We start from the raw sequence: 22,201 nt of genomic DNA, 5'->3' as shown, positions 1-22,201 counted from the left end.
TACCAGGCAACATGCCCTCAGCATTGGGAGGATGCTTTTTCATCCCTTGAAATTCCTACCAGACCTGGTATGACATTTGGGGGGGAACCCACACACATTTGTTTTCTATTTTTAACCCGGGGTCCCTCCTAACATTCCTACCATACCTAAAGGGTCTAGTATGGTTTGGGAGAAGGGCCCCACACCGTTTTTTTTTCTTCTTTACATTAAAGTTTTCATTCTGTCTGCTATGTCTGAGGTAGCGAACAGAATGACCAAGCCGAATACTGCACAGCAGCATTTGGCTATTCACTCTCTGCTGTTTGGCCCCTATGAAAATATGGGCGAACAACAAAGACTAAACTACCGAAGGCTTGCCTCAGCCAATCTAGATGTCCCTGATCCTGAGGCGAACATGTTCTTCACTTCGGTTCAGCCTGAAAACGCTGAGGTTGTTCGGCTGAACCAAAGGGAGCCAAAAGCCAGCCTATGTATGGCTGAAAACAGCCATACTCAGCTGAAGTGAATAGCTGAACAGGGTTTGACTCCGTCCACTTTGGCTCGGTTATTTACCCGGTATAAGTATAACCACAGAGACTTTCTATACATCTGCATAACAGGGTAATATAAAGCTTTCCTTCAGTATGGAGAGAACCACATGAACCTGCTTTCATTTTTTTTTCAACATATGTGCACATTAGGGCACCCTTATCTTACATATGTGCCCTTCTCTAGCATTGTCAGATGATCTGTCCTCAGCACTGTCCCCCACTGCTGCCATCTCTGTCTCTGACACTTCTGGGTTCTTGGAAGTCCTTTTTGGCCATTAGGTGGCCACTGTTGATGTAACTTCTCACATGTGCAAAGGAGATACATCCTCCACAGCACCCGGCTCATTTGTGGCATCTTAGAGACACTGTGGATAGGCTGGGGGAGTACACTGCACAGCGCATGAGCCATACAGTGTACACAAAAAAAAAACACTGGGGGAGAGAGGAAGAGGATACTTTGCATGTCTCTTTTGTTAAAAATCTCAACCTCCCAGCATTTTTTTTTCCTCTTTACTTTACTTCCACTTTAAAAAATATATCTCATGTAGGATTTACTCAGAGTGGTAAAACTGCTTCCATACATATATCCTTAGCATGACAGTGCTAGACAGCCAGCTACTTCCTTGAACCCTCGCACACCAATTACAGTTCAGATTCCCACAGGTGCCCTCTCAGACTTGGCTGCTGCATACCCACAAATAAAATACATTTTTCCCCAAAATAATACAGAATCTAATTTCTTAAATCATACTAAAGGATAAAGACCTACCTGCAATCTACCACAATAAGAAAAGTGCTAGGGAAATTGTAGCATCAGAGATGAAGTTGTACAAAAGTTAATGGAACTTCATTTATGAATAAATTGTTCTTAAATCCCTTCTTTACCCCTTTTTGCATCTATGCAAATAAAAATAGACCTCAAACCAGGGGTTGAGGGTTTTCACAGTGCCTAGCCTGCCCAGAACTGTGCATCTTCCACATTCCAGCAGTCAGGTTAAGCAGTACTGTGCATATACTGGTCACATCCATAGGCTATAATGGGCCTGTCTGTAGGCCTGCTGATATGTTAAACATGTACAACCTGCCACTTGCTGGAATATGGAGAAAGATGCAGGGCTCTGCACAGGCTTGATAGGTAAGAACCTTTGCTCTTACTTCTGCTTTTATTTGTATGTGATGGGAGGGCAAGAGAGGTCATTTGAGGTGGTTTAATTTGTGAATACTTTGCTACTTAAAGGACTTCTGATCCCAACTTCACTGTGCTAACAGGGACAAAGATCACATAAAACGTCAATTACACCAGACCTGCTGAATATTGGCAAGCGAGTAACACAGGTCTTTTTGGAAACTCTTCATAAAACTGGCCATGCACTATGCAAATTTTGGCCGGTTCATCAAGAACTGGTCGAAATTCGCACAGTGGGTGCCGCTGTTGGCACCCTTTTGGCTAGCATCCCTCGATCAGCTGATTGGAGGAGTGGTTCAAAAAATTGTAAATACACGTGCGGACGGCAACCTTTTCCCAGCGGGTGGACGTGCCTGTACGTCATTTTTGTTGTGTTCGCCCGTGAGCAGAATCCCACTCTACAGCCGTTCGATTGCTTGTATAACAAAAAACAGTGGGCACCCCCCTCCCTCTGCTGCTGCACTCACCCCCTCCACTGCCACTGCCGTTTATCCCGGGCTCCACTGCCCCCCCTGTGGGCCCAGGACCGGCACAGCAGGTGATTTCAGTGATGATGGTGGAGAGATCAGCATTTCCACACTGCTGAACTCTCCTCCTCTCTCTCTCTAAAGGAGGAAATTATGTGCATTACATCACTTCCGCCTTATACTATCATTTCTCTAGCTGCTATAGTCAGAGTGTGAGCAATAATTTTAGGGCCATAGTCACTGATAACAGTAATCTGATGAGCAGTAAAAGCTTTTAAAGAGTCGCCTATGGCCAATTTGAGGCTTTACCTGCCTCCCATAAAAGAACAGGTGTGGCTGGTTGTTGGCCGGTAAATTCTGCAGTGTCCCTCCAGGAGGTTTGTAGGAAATTAAAAAAATCTTCATTAGACGCTAGGTGGACTGGGAAGTGCCTGGGAAGCACCAAAGTATCTTATCACAGCTTACATATCGCGGGAGCAATAATTTTAGGGACATCAGTCAACTGATAACACTAAACTGATGAGCGGTAAAAGCATTTAAATCGTCACCTATGGCCAATTTTAGGTATGATAGTTTTTTTGCGATTTTGCGGGCACACACAATTTTAAAGCTTGACATGTTTGGTGTCTATTAACCCGATGTGACCCTGTCTTTTATATTTTAGCAAAAAATTGGTTACTAATAAATGTTTACATGACGTAGGGAAAACAGTTTTCTTTGAAAGCTCTATGTGTCCCCAAAAATGGTATAAAATTAATTTCAGTACAGCGTTGCATGACGGAATAAATGTCAGTCAAAGTACCGCAGCGCTGATTACTGAAAAATGGCCTGGCCAGGAAGGGGGTTTAACACCCCGGTCAACAAGTGGTTATTACCACCTTCCTCCGGTACTATAATTCTTCATATTCCCTATGCAGCTAAACTCCTTATCATTCAAAAGTGGTTTGATCCTTCGCCCCTAACCCTACAGAAGTCATACGGCTGGTTAACCTTCAATATTCTCATCAACGTATTTTTGCTTTGAAAAAAAAAAACAATATTTCTCTTTTTTTCATCCTGGGAAAATTGGCTAGTTCATCCCTACTGCAAATTGAAAAATTATGAATTTAATCACCTCCATGCCTTACCATAGGTGTGCCTTTTGCTTACCCCACTCCCCTTTTTATTGTTTCTTGTTTTCTTTTCCAGTTCTTGTTTGTTATATAATACAGTTTATATATCCTTTTTTTTTTTAAACTCCAGCATCCAATCTCAACACCTTCTAGTTTTCTACCTCTGCCTCCCCAACATGTGTAAGTGATAGGAAATGAGTTACTGTTTATCTAATTGTTTATCTAATGTTTATATACTTCTCCCTATCTTCAGGGCCGGATTCACTCTCTCTGCTGCCCAACGGCCAGGTCCCTCAATGCCCCCCCCTCTGTATGCAGGCTGCATACAATTGATCTCAGCGACATCCCCGAGATCAATTGTACAAATCCAGCAGCAGCTTCCGCGCTGTACATTTAGCTATGATTGCCCATAGCAGGCCTAAATGTAGAAAACAACTACCCACCCGGCGCCCGAAACTGCATGTCCCGGGCGTTGGGAGATAGGAATTCTATACCCCTGCTGCCCCTCTACTCCCTGCTGGCCCGAGGCCAGGCCTCGGTTGGCCTTGTGGGAAATCCGGCCCTGCCTATCTATGTTCAATTTCCAATGTGTATATCTATGCCTGCTTGATGTATGAACATTAGTGTTGTTTGTAAGAAAACTGCAATTGTAACACCACCTAATACTGGATCTGCATATCTATTTTACCTGAATATTGAGGTAGTTTGTATTTTTTTTGTAAAACGATCAATAAAAACGTATTATATAAAAACACAGGAGTTTACTGCTACACAGTGAATTGCCTAAATCGTATGTTCTCTATGATCTCTGCTATTCAGAGTTACTTAAAACACACACAATCAATTTATAAATGATAAAAGAACAAAACTAAACAAAAACCATTATAGTAACCCTTTAACATTTCCAATGGTTAGAGAGTGCCTGAAGGGAATCTCAGAAGCTGACTGGAAGAGTTCACGACAGAGCAGAGGTTGCACTTAGGGTGTTATCTGGAAATTTTTCATAAGTATTGTAATGTATGGAGGTGATAGGTTGGAGTTGGCTTTGCTGGGTATAGCTATAAATTTAAGCTGGCAGTCCCCTTTATGCTGCCCAGCTTTTGTTTAAAAGCAGATTTCACATCTTTATTTTTTAAGCTGTACAGTACTGGATTCAACATGGGGACAATAGCAGAATTAAACAAAGAGAAAAGTTTGGTGGATCCAAAGCTTTTGTTTAGTACCACATATTGTATTGTCAGCGTTATATAAAGTAAAATGATGACAGTGAGGTGAGAAGAACATGTGTAGAAGGCTTTGCGTCTCCCAATATTAGAAGGTATTTTTAGTATGGTGATGATTATAAGAAAGTAGGAAATTAAGGTCAGACAAAAAGGAGTTATAAAGAACATAAGCAGCCCTTGTATAAAGGACAGTGCTTCCAAAACAGAGATGTCACTGCAAGCAATTTTCATTATTGGAAGAAGATCACAGAGGAAGTGGTCAATTTCATTTGAGGAGTAACAAGAGATATTAACTATTAGGACACAGTAAGGAATGATCTGTAAAAAACCTAACAGCCCACAAGATAAAGCTAGCACACCACAGGTTTTAAAGTTCATAATCAAGTAATAGTTCAAAGGCTTACAAATGGCTATGTATCGATCACAGCTCATGGCTGTCAGAATATATAATTCATGACTTGATAATGATCCAAAAAGGTAACATTGTGTTATACATGCATGGAATCCAACAGTATTATTCTTTGTGACAAAGTTTACTAGGATTCTTTGTAGTGTGACCGTGGAACATGAAATGTCCACTATGGACAGGTTGGCTAGGAAGAAGTACATGGGGGTGTGTAGGCGATGATCCAAGCAGATTAGTAGAAATATAGTCATATTGCCACCAAGAGTGATGAGATATATGAGGAGAACCAGGAGGAAGATCACAACTTGCAGTTCCGGTGCTTCTGTTATTCCTTTGAAAATAAAATATGCAACCCTAGTATGGTTTACAAGCATTTCTTTGAGAAAACGTGGAAATGTTTGATGATGATATGACCAGAGTCCAAAGACAAAACTTCTCCTCAGAATTTTCTATGACTGGAACTCTAGTTTCTTGAATTTCTTTTTTTTTAGCGCCTTGTTTATAGAAATAGCTGAGACTGGGTCTTCAAATCTGAAAGATAGACCACATTAAACCAATCTTATTAATCAAATATTACCCTATATACAGTATCTGAGTTTTCTGAATAAACCCAGAGTGTACAGCCTACTTCACTTCTACTTAGTCCTCCTTTAAGTTAATCCCAATATAGCAGTTTGATGTTTTAGCAAAATAATATGTTTTAAACAAAACAACTTGATTTGATTTGTTTTAGTTATTTCAAAGGCCTTTGTACCTAAATGATACATTTAATAACTGTATTATGTACTATTTATATTAGCGTGGGCAGAGGTTTACATTGACAGCAGTTGGCCATGAGAAGCTGTACTACGTAAGTCCGAAATATATATTTTAGTGTGGATCAGTTCTTCTCATCCTATTTAGAAACTTCCCAACTGTCTTCCTGTTGCCAAAAAAGCTAACATAACTCAACAGGCCCTATGTTAGTTGCTATAGTGTGGGTAATAGATCCTATTCCATATGTCATGTAAATATCTATAATGTGTACAATTCTGTCAAATATGTATATTTTACATATATCATTAAAGTTTTTGCAAAGCCACAACTTTTTCTTTTATTTTGGATAGTATTGGGAATGGTTAAAACTCACTGTGAGTATTTATTGCTGTCAGTTTCACAATTGGGAAGCTTAAGCCTCTCCATTTGTCCTTGAGACCATTGTCAATGAGACAGCATTTTCAGTGCTCTTTTATATAATGCACATACAGTAATATACATTTTATTTTAGGGATTGGGCCATTTAAAAGCATATACAGAAACTTAAAGGGTGCTCGCAGCAAAGTGCACCCTTTAGAAGGACTTGAAGTCAGCTGGCACACATCATGGAGTACTTGGTAGCTCCTTATGATGGTGTCTTATCTCAGGCACCCAGGTACAGACATAACCACAGGCAACTCACTATCAGTGATAGCAAGATACATTTACTGCAGGTGTAACCGTAGGCATTATTTCCCCTATGCCAATGCATTTGCATGTATTTCTAAATGTAAAAAAAAAAAAAGTCACTAGTAATACAGAACTATACCTTTTTTTTTTTTGCTTGATATATTTGTCCTTATTTTCCAGAGAACCTACTAATGCGTAATTAAAATTGCTTGCTCAGGTAGAACATGTCAAACATCTTCAGGATTAAGTCAAAACATTGTACACAAAAAGATATCACTCTCTTGTCCATCTCAAAGTAATTGTGTAAGATAAAATGTTGAAAAATATGCCTGTTTATATATGAGAGCTTGTTATTGGTAATTAATTCCCTTGGAACTATCAAGGCCTGGTCAGAGTTTATACGCTCATTATTTTTAATAATTAGTTGGTTTTACAAACAAACATAAACATATGGCTTTCTTATGGACTACTAGAGCTATAACACATAATTATTACTGAAAAGCAGAACTCCAGTGTTATGCTTACCCACTGTTTGTCTTAATCCTTGTAATAAATCCAAGGAAACAGCAAGGTAGAACATTTATATACTTTTACTAAAAAAATAATATGCAAACATATATAGAAATTACAAGGCAACACAATACAATACAGAGGATTGCAAATACGCACACACACACACACACACACATACACATATGCGCCATGGCCACTTCTACATTTCCCATTCAGATGGCATGGCCAATGTTCTTGAACTGATTACAGGGCATGTGGTGTGACATCAGCAAAAGTGGGGCAAAAACCTTGTGGGGGAAGGGAGGGGTTAATGTTTTTAAGATTTTTAATTATTTAATTTTTATAAAAAAATATTAGAAAATATATAAACATATACAAGGGAAGAGGAGGCAGGAAACCCACTGATGACAAGCTCACCAGGCGCTGGTCAGCTGACAAAACAGAAAGGAATCTCTGTCTCCACCCTTGACATAGGATACTGGAGCTTCTGTCAACAGAATGACAGACAGGTGATGTCATACAGATCATCCCTGGGTTCAATGCCCTGCAATACAAACCATAAAAGCTAAAGTAAAAATGCAGCCAGGCTGCTAGGGAACACATCCCTACAAACTTTTAAACAACAAATGTAATAATTTAGAGGCTTGACTAAGTAATACTTTTTTTTAGGGGTCTATACATCATAACAAAAATGGACAACTTTACGATTCAAACAAGTAGGGTCCAGCACCACCAGCAAGTGTGTTCCATGATCACCAGATTATTATATATTAGTATTTGCCCAGTGCATGCTCAATATATGTGACAAATAATAATGTTAAATTGCACCCTCTATATAAACATATACATAAAAAATAGAAAGGAAGCAAACAGAACACTAGGTTTGTGAAATTATTCAACTTACAAACAGTTCCAAGTATAATTAACTTCAAATGTACGTTCTTATAGACTTCACACACCAAATACTCCAAAGCATTTGTAGTTAATGTATAGATACAGTAAATACATGTCAATTCCCTTCAATCCACACACTTGTGCTTCACTTCTGTGCCAACCCTCCTGCAGGTGCACTCACCAGCTAAAAATGTCCTTTTATTTCTAACAGAGGGCAAAAAGTGCTTGAGGGTATAGATCCATGAAGTTATTTTTAAGGCTTTATACCCTCTCCTCATTCCTCCATCCCTGCAGTTAGACATAAGAAGGCAAGGAAAAGCTGAATAGTGTAAACTCCTTAAACATGAATTTCAGGTATGAAGTATTATGCATACTTACATTGCTTTAGCTTGGCCAAGTGTAAGTATGCATATGCTATAGCTAATCGGCCCACACAGATCCTGTAAAGCACTGCAGCTGGAGCTACTACAATGCTGACAGTAATCTTCTGCGTCCTGTGTTGGGGTTGTGTTGAAAACACATGGAGTCACTCACTCAGCACAGCGGACAATTAATCAATGAATAAAAGGTGTTCTCTGATTGGACAAGGGGCAGATCATGATGTGATCATGAGGGGCAGATCATTCAGTTGCCGGACAGGCAGCTGAATGTATAGAAATTGGTAGGGATGCTGGCTGACGTTATTGACTTAATATGGCCATGGCCATATTTGGCCAATAACAGTGACCAGAATCCCTGCCTACTCAGCTGCCGAATCCCTTGGCCAACAGCTGATTGGAGTCACTGGATGCTAGGACGCTGGCGGCTGCCCATGTCCTAGCAACCACAAGTGGGAAGTTATTCATGTAATGGTGGTAGTAATACCATAAATACATAAATTACTTCCTGCACAGACAAAGGTTCGCTTCAGTGGGCAGGCAAACCAGCTATTTAGTTTGCCTGTATGTGGGGAACCCTGTGTAGCCACAAACTCAAACCTCCTCCCTAGGCAGCAGCACAGAGAAGGGTACTATTTTAAAGTGCAACTGACCACCAATGATTGTGTGATCATTTTGAGGGCATTTAAAGTCCCATTGACCACCAATGATGAGGGTTGGGGGTTTGTTTTATGATAGGGGTGAAAGGTTTTAAAGTTCCATGAACCACCAATGATTGTGAGATTGTTTTAGGTTCATCGATAAAATCTAGCTATTGCACACAATTTCAGTGCAACACAATTTCATCCTCTACTTTCTCTACTCAGTGAGTGACTTTTAAAGCCTAAGTGCACCTTGACTATCTCAGTACTGGCGTGTTTCCAAAAAATGGTAGCAAGGAAGGGGTATATACAGGCTACTACACAAGTGGCTAAAGGGAATGGATTATGTTTTATGTATATTTTTTCCTTAACATGCAATTGTTTTTTAAAATGCATATAAAGGTGTCATATGTAACACTTATAGCCAACAGATGACATGCTTGAGGCTGTTCTCCACTATTTTAATGCAGGAGTTATAGCCTAAATAGTATGCTTAAGTTGATCTTCTGCTATTCAGAGTTACTTAAAACATGCACACATAGACCTAGATGAGAAAAGGGACAGAAATCTCTCCCTGTGTTAGTTCATAAAGCCCTATATGGATTTTTAATTAGACAGAGGCTGTCAAACTTTGAGTGGTCAGTGAATTTCAGAAGCTGACTGGAAGAGTTTATGACAGAGCAGATGTTGCACCTAGGGTGTTATCTGGAAATTATTCATAAGTGATGTAGCACAGGCATAGTATTGCTTCTGTAATATATGCAGAGTATTGCTCTCTGAAACACTGCACTGCATTTCTCTGGCTAGTCTGATAGCCCACAGAGACTGGAGGAGAGACTCTATTGGCTGCAACTGCAGAATTGTTCTTGGATTGGTTACTGCTGTAGCTAAGAAGAAGCCCACCCATAACAACAAAATGCAAGGAAGGACTGGATTGGATAGCAGCCCAGGAGAGCTGTGATTGGCTGCCAGGCCATTTTTAGCCCAGCCCACCACCCAAGGGGAGCAGACTGAGGGGAGAGAGAGGAAGGCACAGGGGGAGAGACACAGACTGGTATGCTGCAGCCAGAGAGGGGAAAGTGTCCCTTGTGTTTGTCTCCTGTGCACTGCCAGAGTCTGTGATTCCTGTGGAGACTTCTAAAGGGAGGTGCAGGCTTGAGAGGGGAGCCCCAGTATGCTATGCTAACCTTTCGCCTGATCTCTGAAGATGTGCTAACAGTGCAGTGACATGTAGAGACGAATTTGTGTACTGCAGCCATCATCCTTTTTGGGGGATTCTGCGGCCTGTGTTGCACCCATCGCCATCCAGTCGGCTGAGACAGCTATCAAGCTACCAATTGCTGGAAGGAAGATATATAAAGTGCACCTAATGTTGAGAGATCTTCTGCCATCCTTGTGTGAATTGATCTCACTTATTCCCACTAGATCCTATTTACTGCAAAATGCAGCTCTATCTAAAGGTGGATCACCACATCTGTTAATGTTTGTCACACTGTGACACTTTGTGAAGATACCTCTTTCCATCCTGTTTTACAAAAGGCTGAGTACTCAACTACAGAATTTAAAGGGCCCCAATGCTGGCAGACTCTGTGTGTGTGGAATTCCCACTGGCCAGTGGTTAGCTGGGACCTACAAGAGCCAGATAGGTTCTCATAGTCAGTTATATTTCCTTTGGTACTTGTTGAACAGTATTTCTGTGTTGTGCAACTTAGAGTTTTGTTCACCGCCGGTTCAGTGCATTTCAGGGAAGGCCTCCCACTGGCGGTTAAAGTGAACGAACACCAATCTTGTTTACTCAGCTGAGCGGTTGTATTGTATCATTGCATTTAAAATTGTCAATCCTGTTGAACAGTTTATCTCTTTCCTGGGCTTATTGCTAGTTTTAATAAAGCCCATTTTAAAGTTTTAAACGGTGTGTTGGTGTTACTCGGATCCAGGTGAGGATGAGTCATCACTGGTGTGGGACAGAAGACCCATATACTACAGTGGCCCTTGCGAGGGTAGCGCTACAGTAATGAAATGTATGGAGGTGATAGGTTGGAGCTGGCTTTGTTGGGTTTAGCTATAAATTAAAGCTGCCTTTATGCCTTTATGCTGCCCAGCTTTCGTTTAAAAGCAGATTTCACATCTTTATTTTTTAAGCTGTACAGAACTGGATTCAGCATGGGGACAATAGCAGTATTAAACAAAGAGAAAAGTTTGGTGGATCCAAAGCTATTGTTTAGTATCAAATATTGTAAAGTCTGTGTTATATAAAGCAAAATGATGACAGTGAGGTGAGAAGAACATGTGTAGAAGACTTTGCGTCTCCCAATATTAGAAGATATTTTTAGTATGGTGATGATTATAAGAAAGTAGGAAGTTAAGGTCAGACAAAAAGGCGTTATAAAGAACATAATTAGCCCTTCTATATAGGACAGTGCTTTCAAAACAGAGATGTCACTGCAAGCAATTTTCATTATTGGAAGAAGATCACAGAAGAAGTGGTCAATTTCATTTGAGTAGTAACAAGAGATATTAACTATTAGGACACAATGAGGAATGACCTGTATAAAACCTAACAGACAACAGAGCGAAGCCAGCATACCGCAGGTTTTAAAGTTCATAATCAAGTAATAGTTCAAAGGTTTACAAATGGCTATGTATCGATCATAGCTCATCGCCGTCAGAATAAATAATTCATGACCTGTAAATGATCCGAAAAGGTAACATTGTGTTATACATGCATGGAATCCAACAGTATTATTCTTTGTGACAAAGTTTACTAGGATTCTTTGTAGTGTGACCGTGGAACATGAAATGTCCACTATGGACAGGTTGGCTAGGAAGAAGTACATGGGGGTGTGTAGGCGATGATCCAAGCAGATTAGTAGAAATATAGTCATATTGCCACCAAGAGTGATGAGATATATGAGGAGAACCAGGAGGAAGATCACAACCTGCAGTTCCGGTGCTTCTGTTATTCCTTTGATAATAAAATATGTAACCCCAGTATGGTTTACAAGCATTCTTTGAGAAAATGTGGAAATGTTTGATGATATAAATAGATTCCAAAGATAAAACTTCTCCTCAGAATTTTCTATGACTGGAACTCTAGTTTCTTGAATTTCTTTTTTTTTAGCGCCTTGTTTATAGAAATAGCTGAGACTGGGTCTTCAAATCTGAAAGATAGACCACATTAAACCAATCTTATCCATCAAACATTACTCTATATATTTGAGTTTTCTAACAAATCCCAGTGTGTACAGCCTAGGCCACTTCTACTTAGGCCTCCTTTAAGTTATACCCAATATAGTAGTTTGAGTGTTTTAGCACAATAATATGTTTTAAACAAAAAGAACTTGATTTGATTGGTTTTAATTATTTCAAGGGCCATTGTACCTAAATTACACATTTTATAACTGTATCATGTACTATTTATATTATCATGGGCAGAGGTTTACAGTGAAGACACTGCAGTATGGCCAAGAGAAGCTGAACTACATAATGTCCAAAATATATATTTTATGTGTTTCAGTTCTTTTCATCCCATGTAGAAACTTCCCAACTGTCATTTTTATCTTTCTTGTGCCAGAAAAGTTAACTCAACATCTCTATGTTAGTTGCTACAGAATTGCTACAGAGTGGGTAATAGATCCTAGTTTCTACAGTGTGGGTGATAGCTCCTATTGCATATGTCATGTATATATCTATGATGTGTACATTTCTGTCAAATACATATATTTTACATATATAATTAAAGTTTTTTGAAAGCCAAAACTTGTTTATTTTTTATTTTGGATAGTATTGGAAGTGGTTAAAACCCACCTGTTCTCACAACTGGAAAGCTTCAGCCTAGGTATTTGTCCTTGCGATCATTGTCAATGAGACAGAAAGTGGTGGGAAATCAAAAATGTTAGAGTTGTCACAAGAAAAGGAGTTGAGGGGAAATCTTCTAATGGGGACATTTATTCCATTGACAACTAAGATGGGAGTTCTGTTTACTTAGGAGAGATTTCCTCTGACTTCCTGCTTCTGGGCTAGGAAGTAAAGGGAAAGCTCATAGATGGGACACATAGTTTAATATAAATCCTTAAAGGAGAACCAGGAGGTGAGTGGTTTTCACTCACCTCATAGTTCTAGCTGACCTGTGACAGTGAGACTGTCACAGGTCGGCTCAGCAGATCGGGAGGTGAGCGAACACATACCGGCGTTCGCTCACCTCTGGATCCTGTCATGGCTCTCTGCTGTGACAGGGGAGGGGCTGGATTCCCCCCTCCCTGCTCCGATCCGCCAGCGCTGACTGGCGGAACGGACGGGGGAGGGGGCGGGTACAGCTGGCTCTGCCTCTAGATAGGCAGAGCCAGCTGTCAGTCACGCAGCTGGGCGGATCCCGGCACAATTGTCGGGATCCGCTTCAGCTGCGGCGTCTCAGTATAACGCGAGCTACAGCTCGCGGTATACTTAACCATAGGGTGACGGGAGGACGCTAGTTTGTGTCCTCCCGTTACCCTAAGGAGGACTATGGGGAAAAGACTTAACCCCATAGTTCTCCTTTAAAGGGGTATTCTGACTCCGATTGTTGTATTAGCATTTTAGCCCTTGCTGAGACCTCGATGCCTAGCCTGCATAAGCAGATATAATTACTGCAGACAATCCTTAACAGATAGCTGAACTCACCAAATACCTTTTAATCCATAAAGTGCTTTATTTGAATGCAGTATGCTACAGACAACAGGATACAGCAGATGAATGAACAGATGGTATTTGAAGGTCAGAGATGGTAATGTTTCCAAGAAAACATGCAGATTCATATTTGGCAATGTTACAGTCAACCATTTTGAGTCATGAAGTAATGAAGAAAGGGGAAATACATCATAAATGGGAGGGAACACAGAAAAACAATAATGTAATTGACCACAAGATGTCAGTATAATAACCAAGTATGCAATACCAAAGATAATGGCTTAAGAAAAACTTAAGTATGTGATTCTCAATTCACAGCAATATAAATATTAACCGTGGCTATGCATTGTATGATATTTTTATGCAATTATTGTGACAGCACAAGGGGTCTTAACCGTGAGCTACTATATCTAAAACTAAAAAAAAATGTTTTGGTTTTACACACATTTTAGCAACTGCTCTTTTATATAATGCATATACAGTAAAATAAAAAATGTTGTAGGGATTATGGCCATTTAAAGCACACACAGAAACCTAAAGGGTCCTTGCAGCAAAGTGCAACCTTTAGAAGGACTTAAAGTCCGCTGACACACATCATGAAGTACTTGGTAGCTCTTTTTGATGCTGGCTTGCCTCAACTACCCAGGTACAGACATAATCACAGCCAACTGACTATCAGTGATAGCAAGATAAATTCCCTGCAGGTGTAACAGTAGGGATTATTTCTACTAAGCCAATGCATTTGCATGTATTTTTAAAAAACGTCACTAGTACTACAGTACTATACTCTTCTTTGCTTTATATATTTGTCCTTATTTTCCAGGGAAGCTACAAATGTGTAATTACTATTACCTGCTCAGGTAGAACATGTCAAACATCTTCAGGATTAAGTCAAAACATTGTGCACATAAAGATATCACTCTGTTATCCATCTCAAAGTAACTGTGTGGGGTAAAATGTTGAAAAATATGCTTGTTTATATATGAGAGCTTGTTATTTGTAATTAATTCCCTTGGAACTATTTAGGCCTGGTCAGAGTTCATACGCTCATTATTCTGAATTAATTAGTTGGTTATACAAACAAACATAAACATATGGCTTTCTTATGGATTACTAGAGCTATAGCACATAATGATTACTGGAAAGCAGAATTCCGGTGTAATGCTTACCAACTGTTTGTCTTAAAGTGGAACTTTACCCCTTTGGCTAAAAATGACATCAACATGCAGCTTTGCATGCTGATATGAAATAATCTTACATTCGTTAGTTAAACAAAACATAGTTTTATTTTACTTACAATTGCTTTGTTTCTACTTCCTGGTTCTCTTTGGCAAACATGATGTAATGTGCCAGCGGTGCATCCTGGGAAGGTTACATCAGTAGCGCATTGCTGGGAAATCTCATCTGTAATCTCATGAGTCATATGTGGCAGAGTTCCAGGGAGTGAAGGGAGATCTAGTAACCTGCTCTTAGTAAAAATGACCACTGTGAGAAGACTGGGGAGGAAAAGAAAAACAAATATCTAGAAGTATCTGTTAATAGATTGTCATTACTAAACATTTCTAAAGGTGCCTTTGTTGTTTTGTTGAAGATATGGGTAAAGATCCTCTTTAATTCTTGTAATAAACCCAAAGAAACAACAAGGTGGACCCTTTTTTTTACTTTTACTGAAAAAATAATATGCAAACATATACAAATTACAAGGGAGCACAATATAATACAGAGGAATGCAAATATGCACACATACATATGCACCATGGCCACTGGGTGGGCACTCATACATGCCCCATTCAGATGGCATGACCACTGTTACTGAACTGACCACAGTGCAGGTGTTGTGACATCAGCAAGAGTGGGACAAAAATACCGGTTGGAATCTGGAATATAGAGTGTCTTTGCAATTACATTACAATTTGAACCTGCGGGGAGGAAGATCGCAGGAGCAGATACTAATGTGACATAAAATGTTTTTCCTCCCCCCCGATGCTGGGGTAAGGACTTACCTTAAATGATTCCTCTTGTTCCGATCATCTTCTTCTTTCCAGTAGTTTTTGAGGAGTCCCTCCAGCGCTGGTGCCAGTCTTTGATCCAGCGCTGACTGCTGTGTCTTCCTGTCCCACGGAGTCTGTGTTGATGCACGCTGCGTGCATTATTTACCCTGTGTCTCACCTCTTCTCCCAGCCAAAGGTCTCTACTGCGCATGTGCCCGCCTCATGATCCTTTGCAGCCACCCGAGAATTTTTCAGATCCTCGCAGCAGAGACACAGGCAAGTTTTAACCTTTTTGTTGACTTTTTCTTTTTTTTTCTTCATGTGTTTGGTTTATCTACTGCTTGCTAGCAGTAGATATATGCACCCCCCCCCCCCAAAAAAAAAAACCCCAAGGGTTTAATTATCCTTTACAGTGAGCATTACAGGTGTTAGCCCCTCTTTTGTGTGAAAACAAGCAATATATTATTTATCTGTGGCAGAAGGGGGAGGTCATTTTTAGAGATTTGAGTTGGACTTAAGTCATATTAGGTATTTATTTGGTACAATGTCTTAATAAATATCCTGCGCTTATTTTTTTTTAACCATGAGCTGACAAACAGAGAAAAATGTTTAAAGCATATATAACATAAAAAGTTTAATATATTTCAGCTTACCCGTCTCTAGAGGAGGTGGGTGCATTATGTTTCTATTTTAGGCTTTATAACTGCTATTTTCACCTGGTGCAAATAACACTTCCTGTCCCTGGGTGGCTATGCTCAAATGTATCTATGGAGGGAACCATGGTTGACACCCAGGCTGCTCCCCTGATTTGGGCTACAAATATGTATTCCTTACCTTATCTCTATTACTTGGGGTCAGGGGATTGCAGTTGACAGGATATAGCTTGGAAGTAAGATAACATTGTTTGTGTTTTCAGTTCAGCTCACAGGAAGTAACAAGGGTTCTGCATGTCTGGCAATATCAAAAGGTATTTGCTATACTTTCTTAAAATGTTCTTTCCCTGAAAAAAAAAAAAACGAATGCAGACACCATATCTAAGAATATATTACATTTTTTCTTGAATTTAGATATCTTTTTAAAGAAATGCAACTTATACCTAATAGCTGGTGCTGGCTTACATGTATGCAGGGCCATATGATCACTAAGACTGGCTGTCACAATCATGTCATAGCAACATGATCAATAACCTTTCTGATTGCCTCTAGGGCCAGCCATTAGCAATAAACCTAAGCCTGCATATATTTTTTATTTGTTTTAGAAAACATTACATATATTTATTTTCAGTATAATATAATGCTGAGGTTGTTTTGAACATGTTGAGGACAATGTGAAGTTGTAACTATCTGCTCAATTTTATCTAGACCATTTTTTACACATGTTTAGGGTTTTATCAAGTAAAAAACATTTAGTGAACAAAATATTATGTGTATGAAGTTTCTTTTTCATAATAGACTAATGATGCAGGGTAGAATTCTGAAGAATATTTCTGTATATATTAGATCCTGTTATCTTACTGTAATTATGACTTTATAATTGTCGAGAACAAGGATTAATATTGGTCAGTCTAATGAAGTACATTTTAAGTCTATATTATACACATAAACGTTATATACAGAATGTGGTCAGGCAGCTCAAATTGCTGCCTCCTCATCATATCCACAGTGTGGGCAGGATCTATGTAAGACAGAGACATCAAGTGGCTATTTTTGCAGATCATAGAGCAGATCCCCTGCATCCACTAAGTATCCAGAGGAATAGATAAGTCACAATTTCTAAACTGACTTTAAATCCACTTTAAGTGATGGGAAGTTGGGACAGGAACTGTCAAGAAACTCATCTTCAGGTCTCGTGCCCATTTTTAAGAGACCCTGTTCCCTTTCCGCTGCTGGACCATGCAGAATATGACAAGAAATCTGCTAAATAGGAACATTTAAGAGAACACTTGGCACTATCAGTTCCCCACTCCATGCAAACAAAAAGTTTTGGTTGGAGTTTCACCTTAATTACACATTAATTATCAGAATTTCCCAGATTCTCACAAAATAGGACCATTTTGGTTAGATGATGTATAAGAGCAGCGGTCGCCAACCGGTGGTCCACGAGAAAATGTTGGTGGTCCCCGGGCCCCTCTGATGCCGTGAAGGCTGGGCCGTCATTGTAGCGGCACGGAGGCTCCGGGGCTGCATCTCACTGACTCAAGCAGCAGCTGTCACAAGGAATGTGCAGCTCTTAGTACAGTGCAGGCTCTGCAGGAGGTGGGGCATCTCGTCAGTACCCAGACTGAGCAGGAGGGAGAATGGGAGGCATGGGGGTGGTTGGGGGCAGTGCTGAAGCTAGGGGGGCATGTGCCCCGGGTGCCGCCAGCAGGGCCAGTGGCAGATTTGATAGGGGGGAAACAATTAATATTATTACTGGGCCAGGGCGGCCGGCACCGCTCCCTCCCTCCACCAGCACTGCCACCGCAGGAGGCCCACCTGCACCTATGTATGTATGTGTATATTCTTAAGTGCTGTTCGTGGGATATGCATGTAATGATACATGCCCCTTGAAATGTCAGTTTCTTTGCTGTTATTATTTTAGAGTTTTGATTTATTTGCACGTTTTTTTTAGGAGGATTGGAGGGCCACCACAGAGCCCTCCAATCTACCTGAGTAAACCAACCTGAGTAGCATAGAGCATTCATGTAGTTGTGCTGCCTCCAGCAGTTGTATGGGCAATACAGCTGCATTGGTATTTGTTTATGATATATGGCCATAGTTATTGTTCTGTTATGCGGCCACCTTGTAGTCATTGTGTTTATTACACTACTTTTTTGGAGTATACTCCCCTTTGCATGATAATATTGGGTCGCAAAACCTGTATTCTGTTGGCTGAAATTTGCTGGGTCACTGGGTTTTTGGAAGCACCTCTTCTGCCTATCCAACTTTCAGACATAACTTGCTTTGAGTCCAACACAGTGAACCATTTCTTCTGTGACAACATTCAAGTAGTTAGACTTCCCTGCAACCATGACTTCTCCCTGGAGCTAGTGATATTTTTCCTGTCTACATTCCCATTGTTCTTCACTTGTATTCCTTATGTTTTCATTGTCTACACCTCTCTGAAAATTTGTTTATCTACAAGAAGACGGAAAACCTTCTACACATGTTCTTCACACCTCACTGTGGTCATTCTTCTGTATTCATCTGTTGCCTGTCAATATATTAAACCATTAGGTGCGGAGGTCTCCAGTAAACATTACCCTTAGCTTAACATAGCTGCCGTCCCTCTGCTCAACATACTGATCTACAGCTTGAAAAATAAAGATGTGAAGGGTGCGATTAAGCGGAGATGGAGACTGACTTTTTAAAGCTGGGTTTTAAATGCTTCCTCTTAGCTCACCACAATGATGTTGATTTCCTAAAGATGCAGAAAATGTTCACTTTTAAAGTGAATGTTTAATTATTTTTTACTCAATAAGGCAAATCCATGTTCAATACACAATTGTGTATAAAGGAAATTAAATCAACAGGAAATTAGCTTATAGATTGGGTGGATTTACAAAAGGAGAAGAGGCTGTTCACTTAGAAAAGTACATTGTAGTAGATAAGGTGAACCTGTGTTTACTTTCAATACCCAATCACATACAGGAAAAAAAGCAGGATTTTTTATAGCTGGTGATTGGTTAATTGACGTGAACACCTAATTTACCAAGGTTAGTGAACATTACCTTTGCACAGTGAATAGTTGTTTCTTGTTTAGATAAAACAGTCTCATTGCTGGAAGAAGTAAACTCAACTTCAGTGTATTTACTAGCTACGTAAATATTTACTTTAACTACCTGCTGTCCGGCCTTTGTAAATAAACGGCCGGACAGCGGCTTCTTGAGGGCGGTTGGGCGTCTTTAGACGTCCTATACCGTTCTGCTCAGGCCTGCCGCTTTGAATGTAAACAGCCAGCGATGGCTGTTTACATACAAGCGCTCGGGCGTCTGTAGAGACGCCCGATCGCTTGTAATATCCGGTCGGGTGTGCGGGGCCCCCCCCCCTCCGTCACCGCAGCTCTGCGGCCGGAGATCAAACATAGCTCAGTACACGAGCTCCGTTTGATCTCCTCTCCTCTTCTGAATGCAGGCAGTGATGTGTATTACATCACTTCCTGCATTCAATGTCACTCTCCGGTACAGAAACCGGAGAGAAGCTGGTGAAGCAGGTCTCTGCTTCATCAGCTTATCTGGGGGTCCCTAGGTGACATTAGGGGTCTTATGACCCCTGATGTCTCCATAAAGAGGACCTGTCACTGCAAATTGGCTATCACATAGGGAGTTTGCTTGCTCCCTATGTGATAGCAATAACGTTCAGTGAAAAAAAAAAGGTTTAAAAAAATTTGTTTAAAAAAAATTAAAATAAATAAAAAATTACATCTCAAAGCAATAATAATAAAAAAAAATTAAAGTCCCCCACACGCAAACATGCGCCAAGCCCGCCTACATGCGAAAACGCTGATTACATCCATTGCGCCGCACATGTTACATATCGCCGGGAACGTCGGAATGAGAGCAATAATTCTAGGGTCATCAATCACTGATAACACTAAACTGATGAGCGGTAAAAGCTTTTAAAGCGTCGGCTATGGTCAATTTTGAGTATGGTAGTTTTTTGCGATCTAACGGGTGCACGCAATTTTAAAGCTTAAAATGTTTGGTGTCTATTTACCCGACGTGACCCTGTCTTTTATATTTTACCAAAAAACTGGGTGATAATAAATGTTTTATAACATAACGTAGGGAGAACAGTTTAAAAAAAAATAATAATTTTGTACTTTTTTTTATTATACAGTAAAAAAAAAAAACCTGTAGTGGTGATTAAATACCACCAAAAGAAAGCTCTATCTGTCCCCAAAAAATGGTATAAAATTCATTTCAGTACAGCATTGCATGATGGAATAAATGTCAGTCAAAGTACTGCTGCGCTAAATACTGAAAAATGGCCTGGTCAGGAAGGGGGTCTAAACAGCCCGGTCAGCAAGTGGTTAAAGTGTATTTCCAAATTTGAGAAAACCCCTCTATATGTTCTTTATACGTTTCTGGTCATATAGTATACTGAAAAATAACTTCTTATCTTTTAGATGTTTTGTTATATCACGCAAAATGGCTTATGCTATGTGAATGGGAAAATTGTAACAAATATCAAATGTGTGTTATCCCAATTTGGCTGTAAAAAGTGGAAATACACTTTCACAATATAATAATTCTCTTCTCCTTAACTAAACCCAAATAAGTCTGATCTGATGTGTGGATAGATTCACAAACCAAATGAACTGCATGTTTTTAATATATTAGGGCCCATTCACATCTCTCCAGTGTGGTGCATTGCAGAAATGGCACCCCAACACATTAATCAAACCTCTGACGCACTTGCGTTGCAGTACACCACAATGCGGAGCGCTGGAGAAAAATGCTGCATGCCCGATTGTTTGTCCATTTTGGTGTATTGGCAGCCAGTGTATAAAAACCAATATGCAAAAGTAAAAATTTAATAGCAGGCACCACATGAATTGTTAGCTAAAAATACTTTTTACTAGGGGTCTGAGTTCCCAGAAAAACTGTAATTTTGATGTACAATAAGAGTACCCTAGTGATCAGAGATCTTTTATTTAACCAGGTGGAAGCTGATGTATATGACGAAAAAATCTGGGATGATTTCTTCACAATAACCACATGAAAACAGATTGTCTTTGCTATATATATAAAAATATGTTTGCACTGGATAAAAATATGCTACATGTTTTCCGCTGGATTTATTCTCCAATGGCCTCTAGATGTGTAAATCTCATGATACTGTATCATTATTATTTAAGACAAGGACAAATGCATAACAGAGAGACATCTACCTGAGCAGGTAAGGGAAGAGCAGGGAGAAACAAAAAGTTATAGCATCTAATCACATCCAAATTATGTTTTACTTTTTTGTGCATTCTTTTTTAATCTGATATCTAATATTTTTCACACGTATTTTACCATTTTCTTATTTCAGAAAATAATTTGGGAACAAAATGATAATCTGGTGGTTTATATCATTTAAAGTATCACTTACAGGTATGGTTACAGGAGATTACAGATCTTAGAAATGCCTACATCTGTTTTCTGTCCAGGTTGCTGTAAGCAAAGCTAGTAGAATCTTGTCCTGCATCAAGAAGGGAATGTTTTGCAGGGATAGGTCTATAATTTCGCCACTTTACACATCAATGGTTCGGCCCCACCTGGAGTATGCGGTGCAGTTTTGGGCACCGGTCCACAGAAAGGATGTCCTTGAACTGGAGAAAGTCCAGCGGAGGGTGACCAAACTCATAAAGGGGGATTGAGGACCAGAGCTATGAGACACGGCTACTAAATTTAAACATGTTTACGTTGGAAGTAAGGAGATTAAGGGGGACATGATTTTCATGTACAAAATATTCCATAGTCATAGCATCATTAGCAACAAACTCTTTGAGATTAATTCTGTAACAAAGACTAGAGGACACCACCTAAAACTGGTAGAAAAAAAATTCGAACACAGGGGGCGAAGGGGGTTCTTCTCAGTTCGCGCAGTTAGGGTCTGGAACTCACTGCCTCAAGCGGTAATTTCCGCAATTAATCTGGAATCATTCAAGAGGCTTTTGGACGACTTCCTGAGAGACCGAAATGTACAAGGGTACAGGTACTCTTAAGAATGAGAACACTCATGGATCTATACACACACACACACACACACACACACACACACACACACACAAAACAGGTAGGACTTG

The 22,201-nt window shown here is 39.9% G+C and overlaps 2 protein-coding genes across 2 annotated transcripts; both read right to left on the bottom strand.

The window, feature by feature from the left end:
* Positions 1-4,353: 4,353 nt before the first annotated feature.
* Positions 4,354-5,298, bottom strand: LOC108794498 (olfactory receptor 6C3-like). Its single transcript, XM_018565544.1, has one exon. The coding sequence runs from the start codon at positions 5,296-5,298 to the stop codon at positions 4,354-4,356; it is 945 nt and encodes a 314-aa protein (XP_018421046.1).
* Positions 5,299-10,855: 5,557 nt separating this feature from the next.
* Positions 10,856-11,782, bottom strand: LOC108794497 (olfactory receptor 5B12-like). The gene has a single exon (XM_018565543.1). It carries the CDS (start codon positions 11,780-11,782, stop codon positions 10,856-10,858), a length of 927 nt encoding a protein of 308 aa, XP_018421045.1.
* Positions 11,783-22,201: the final 10,419 nt, after the last annotated feature.

Source organism: Nanorana parkeri, unplaced genomic scaffold, assembly GCF_000935625.1.
Source record: "Nanorana parkeri isolate BGI_ZX_2015 unplaced genomic scaffold, ASM93562v1 scaffold857, whole genome shotgun sequence".
Lineage (NCBI taxonomy): Eukaryota > Metazoa > Chordata > Amphibia > Anura > Dicroglossidae > Nanorana > Nanorana parkeri.
Note: the sequence above shows the minus strand (reverse complement) of the source record. Positions and strands in the feature narration are given on the sequence as shown.

Bases quoted from the DNA above. Each gene is read 5' to 3' on its own strand.
- LOC108794497 (XM_018565543.1), bottom strand. From the start codon at position 11,782: ATGCTTGTAAACCATACTGGGGTTACATATTTTATTATCAAAGGAATA.
- LOC108794498 (XM_018565544.1), bottom strand. From the start codon at position 5,298: ATGCTTGTAAACCATACTAGGGTTGCATATTTTATTTTCAAAGGAATA.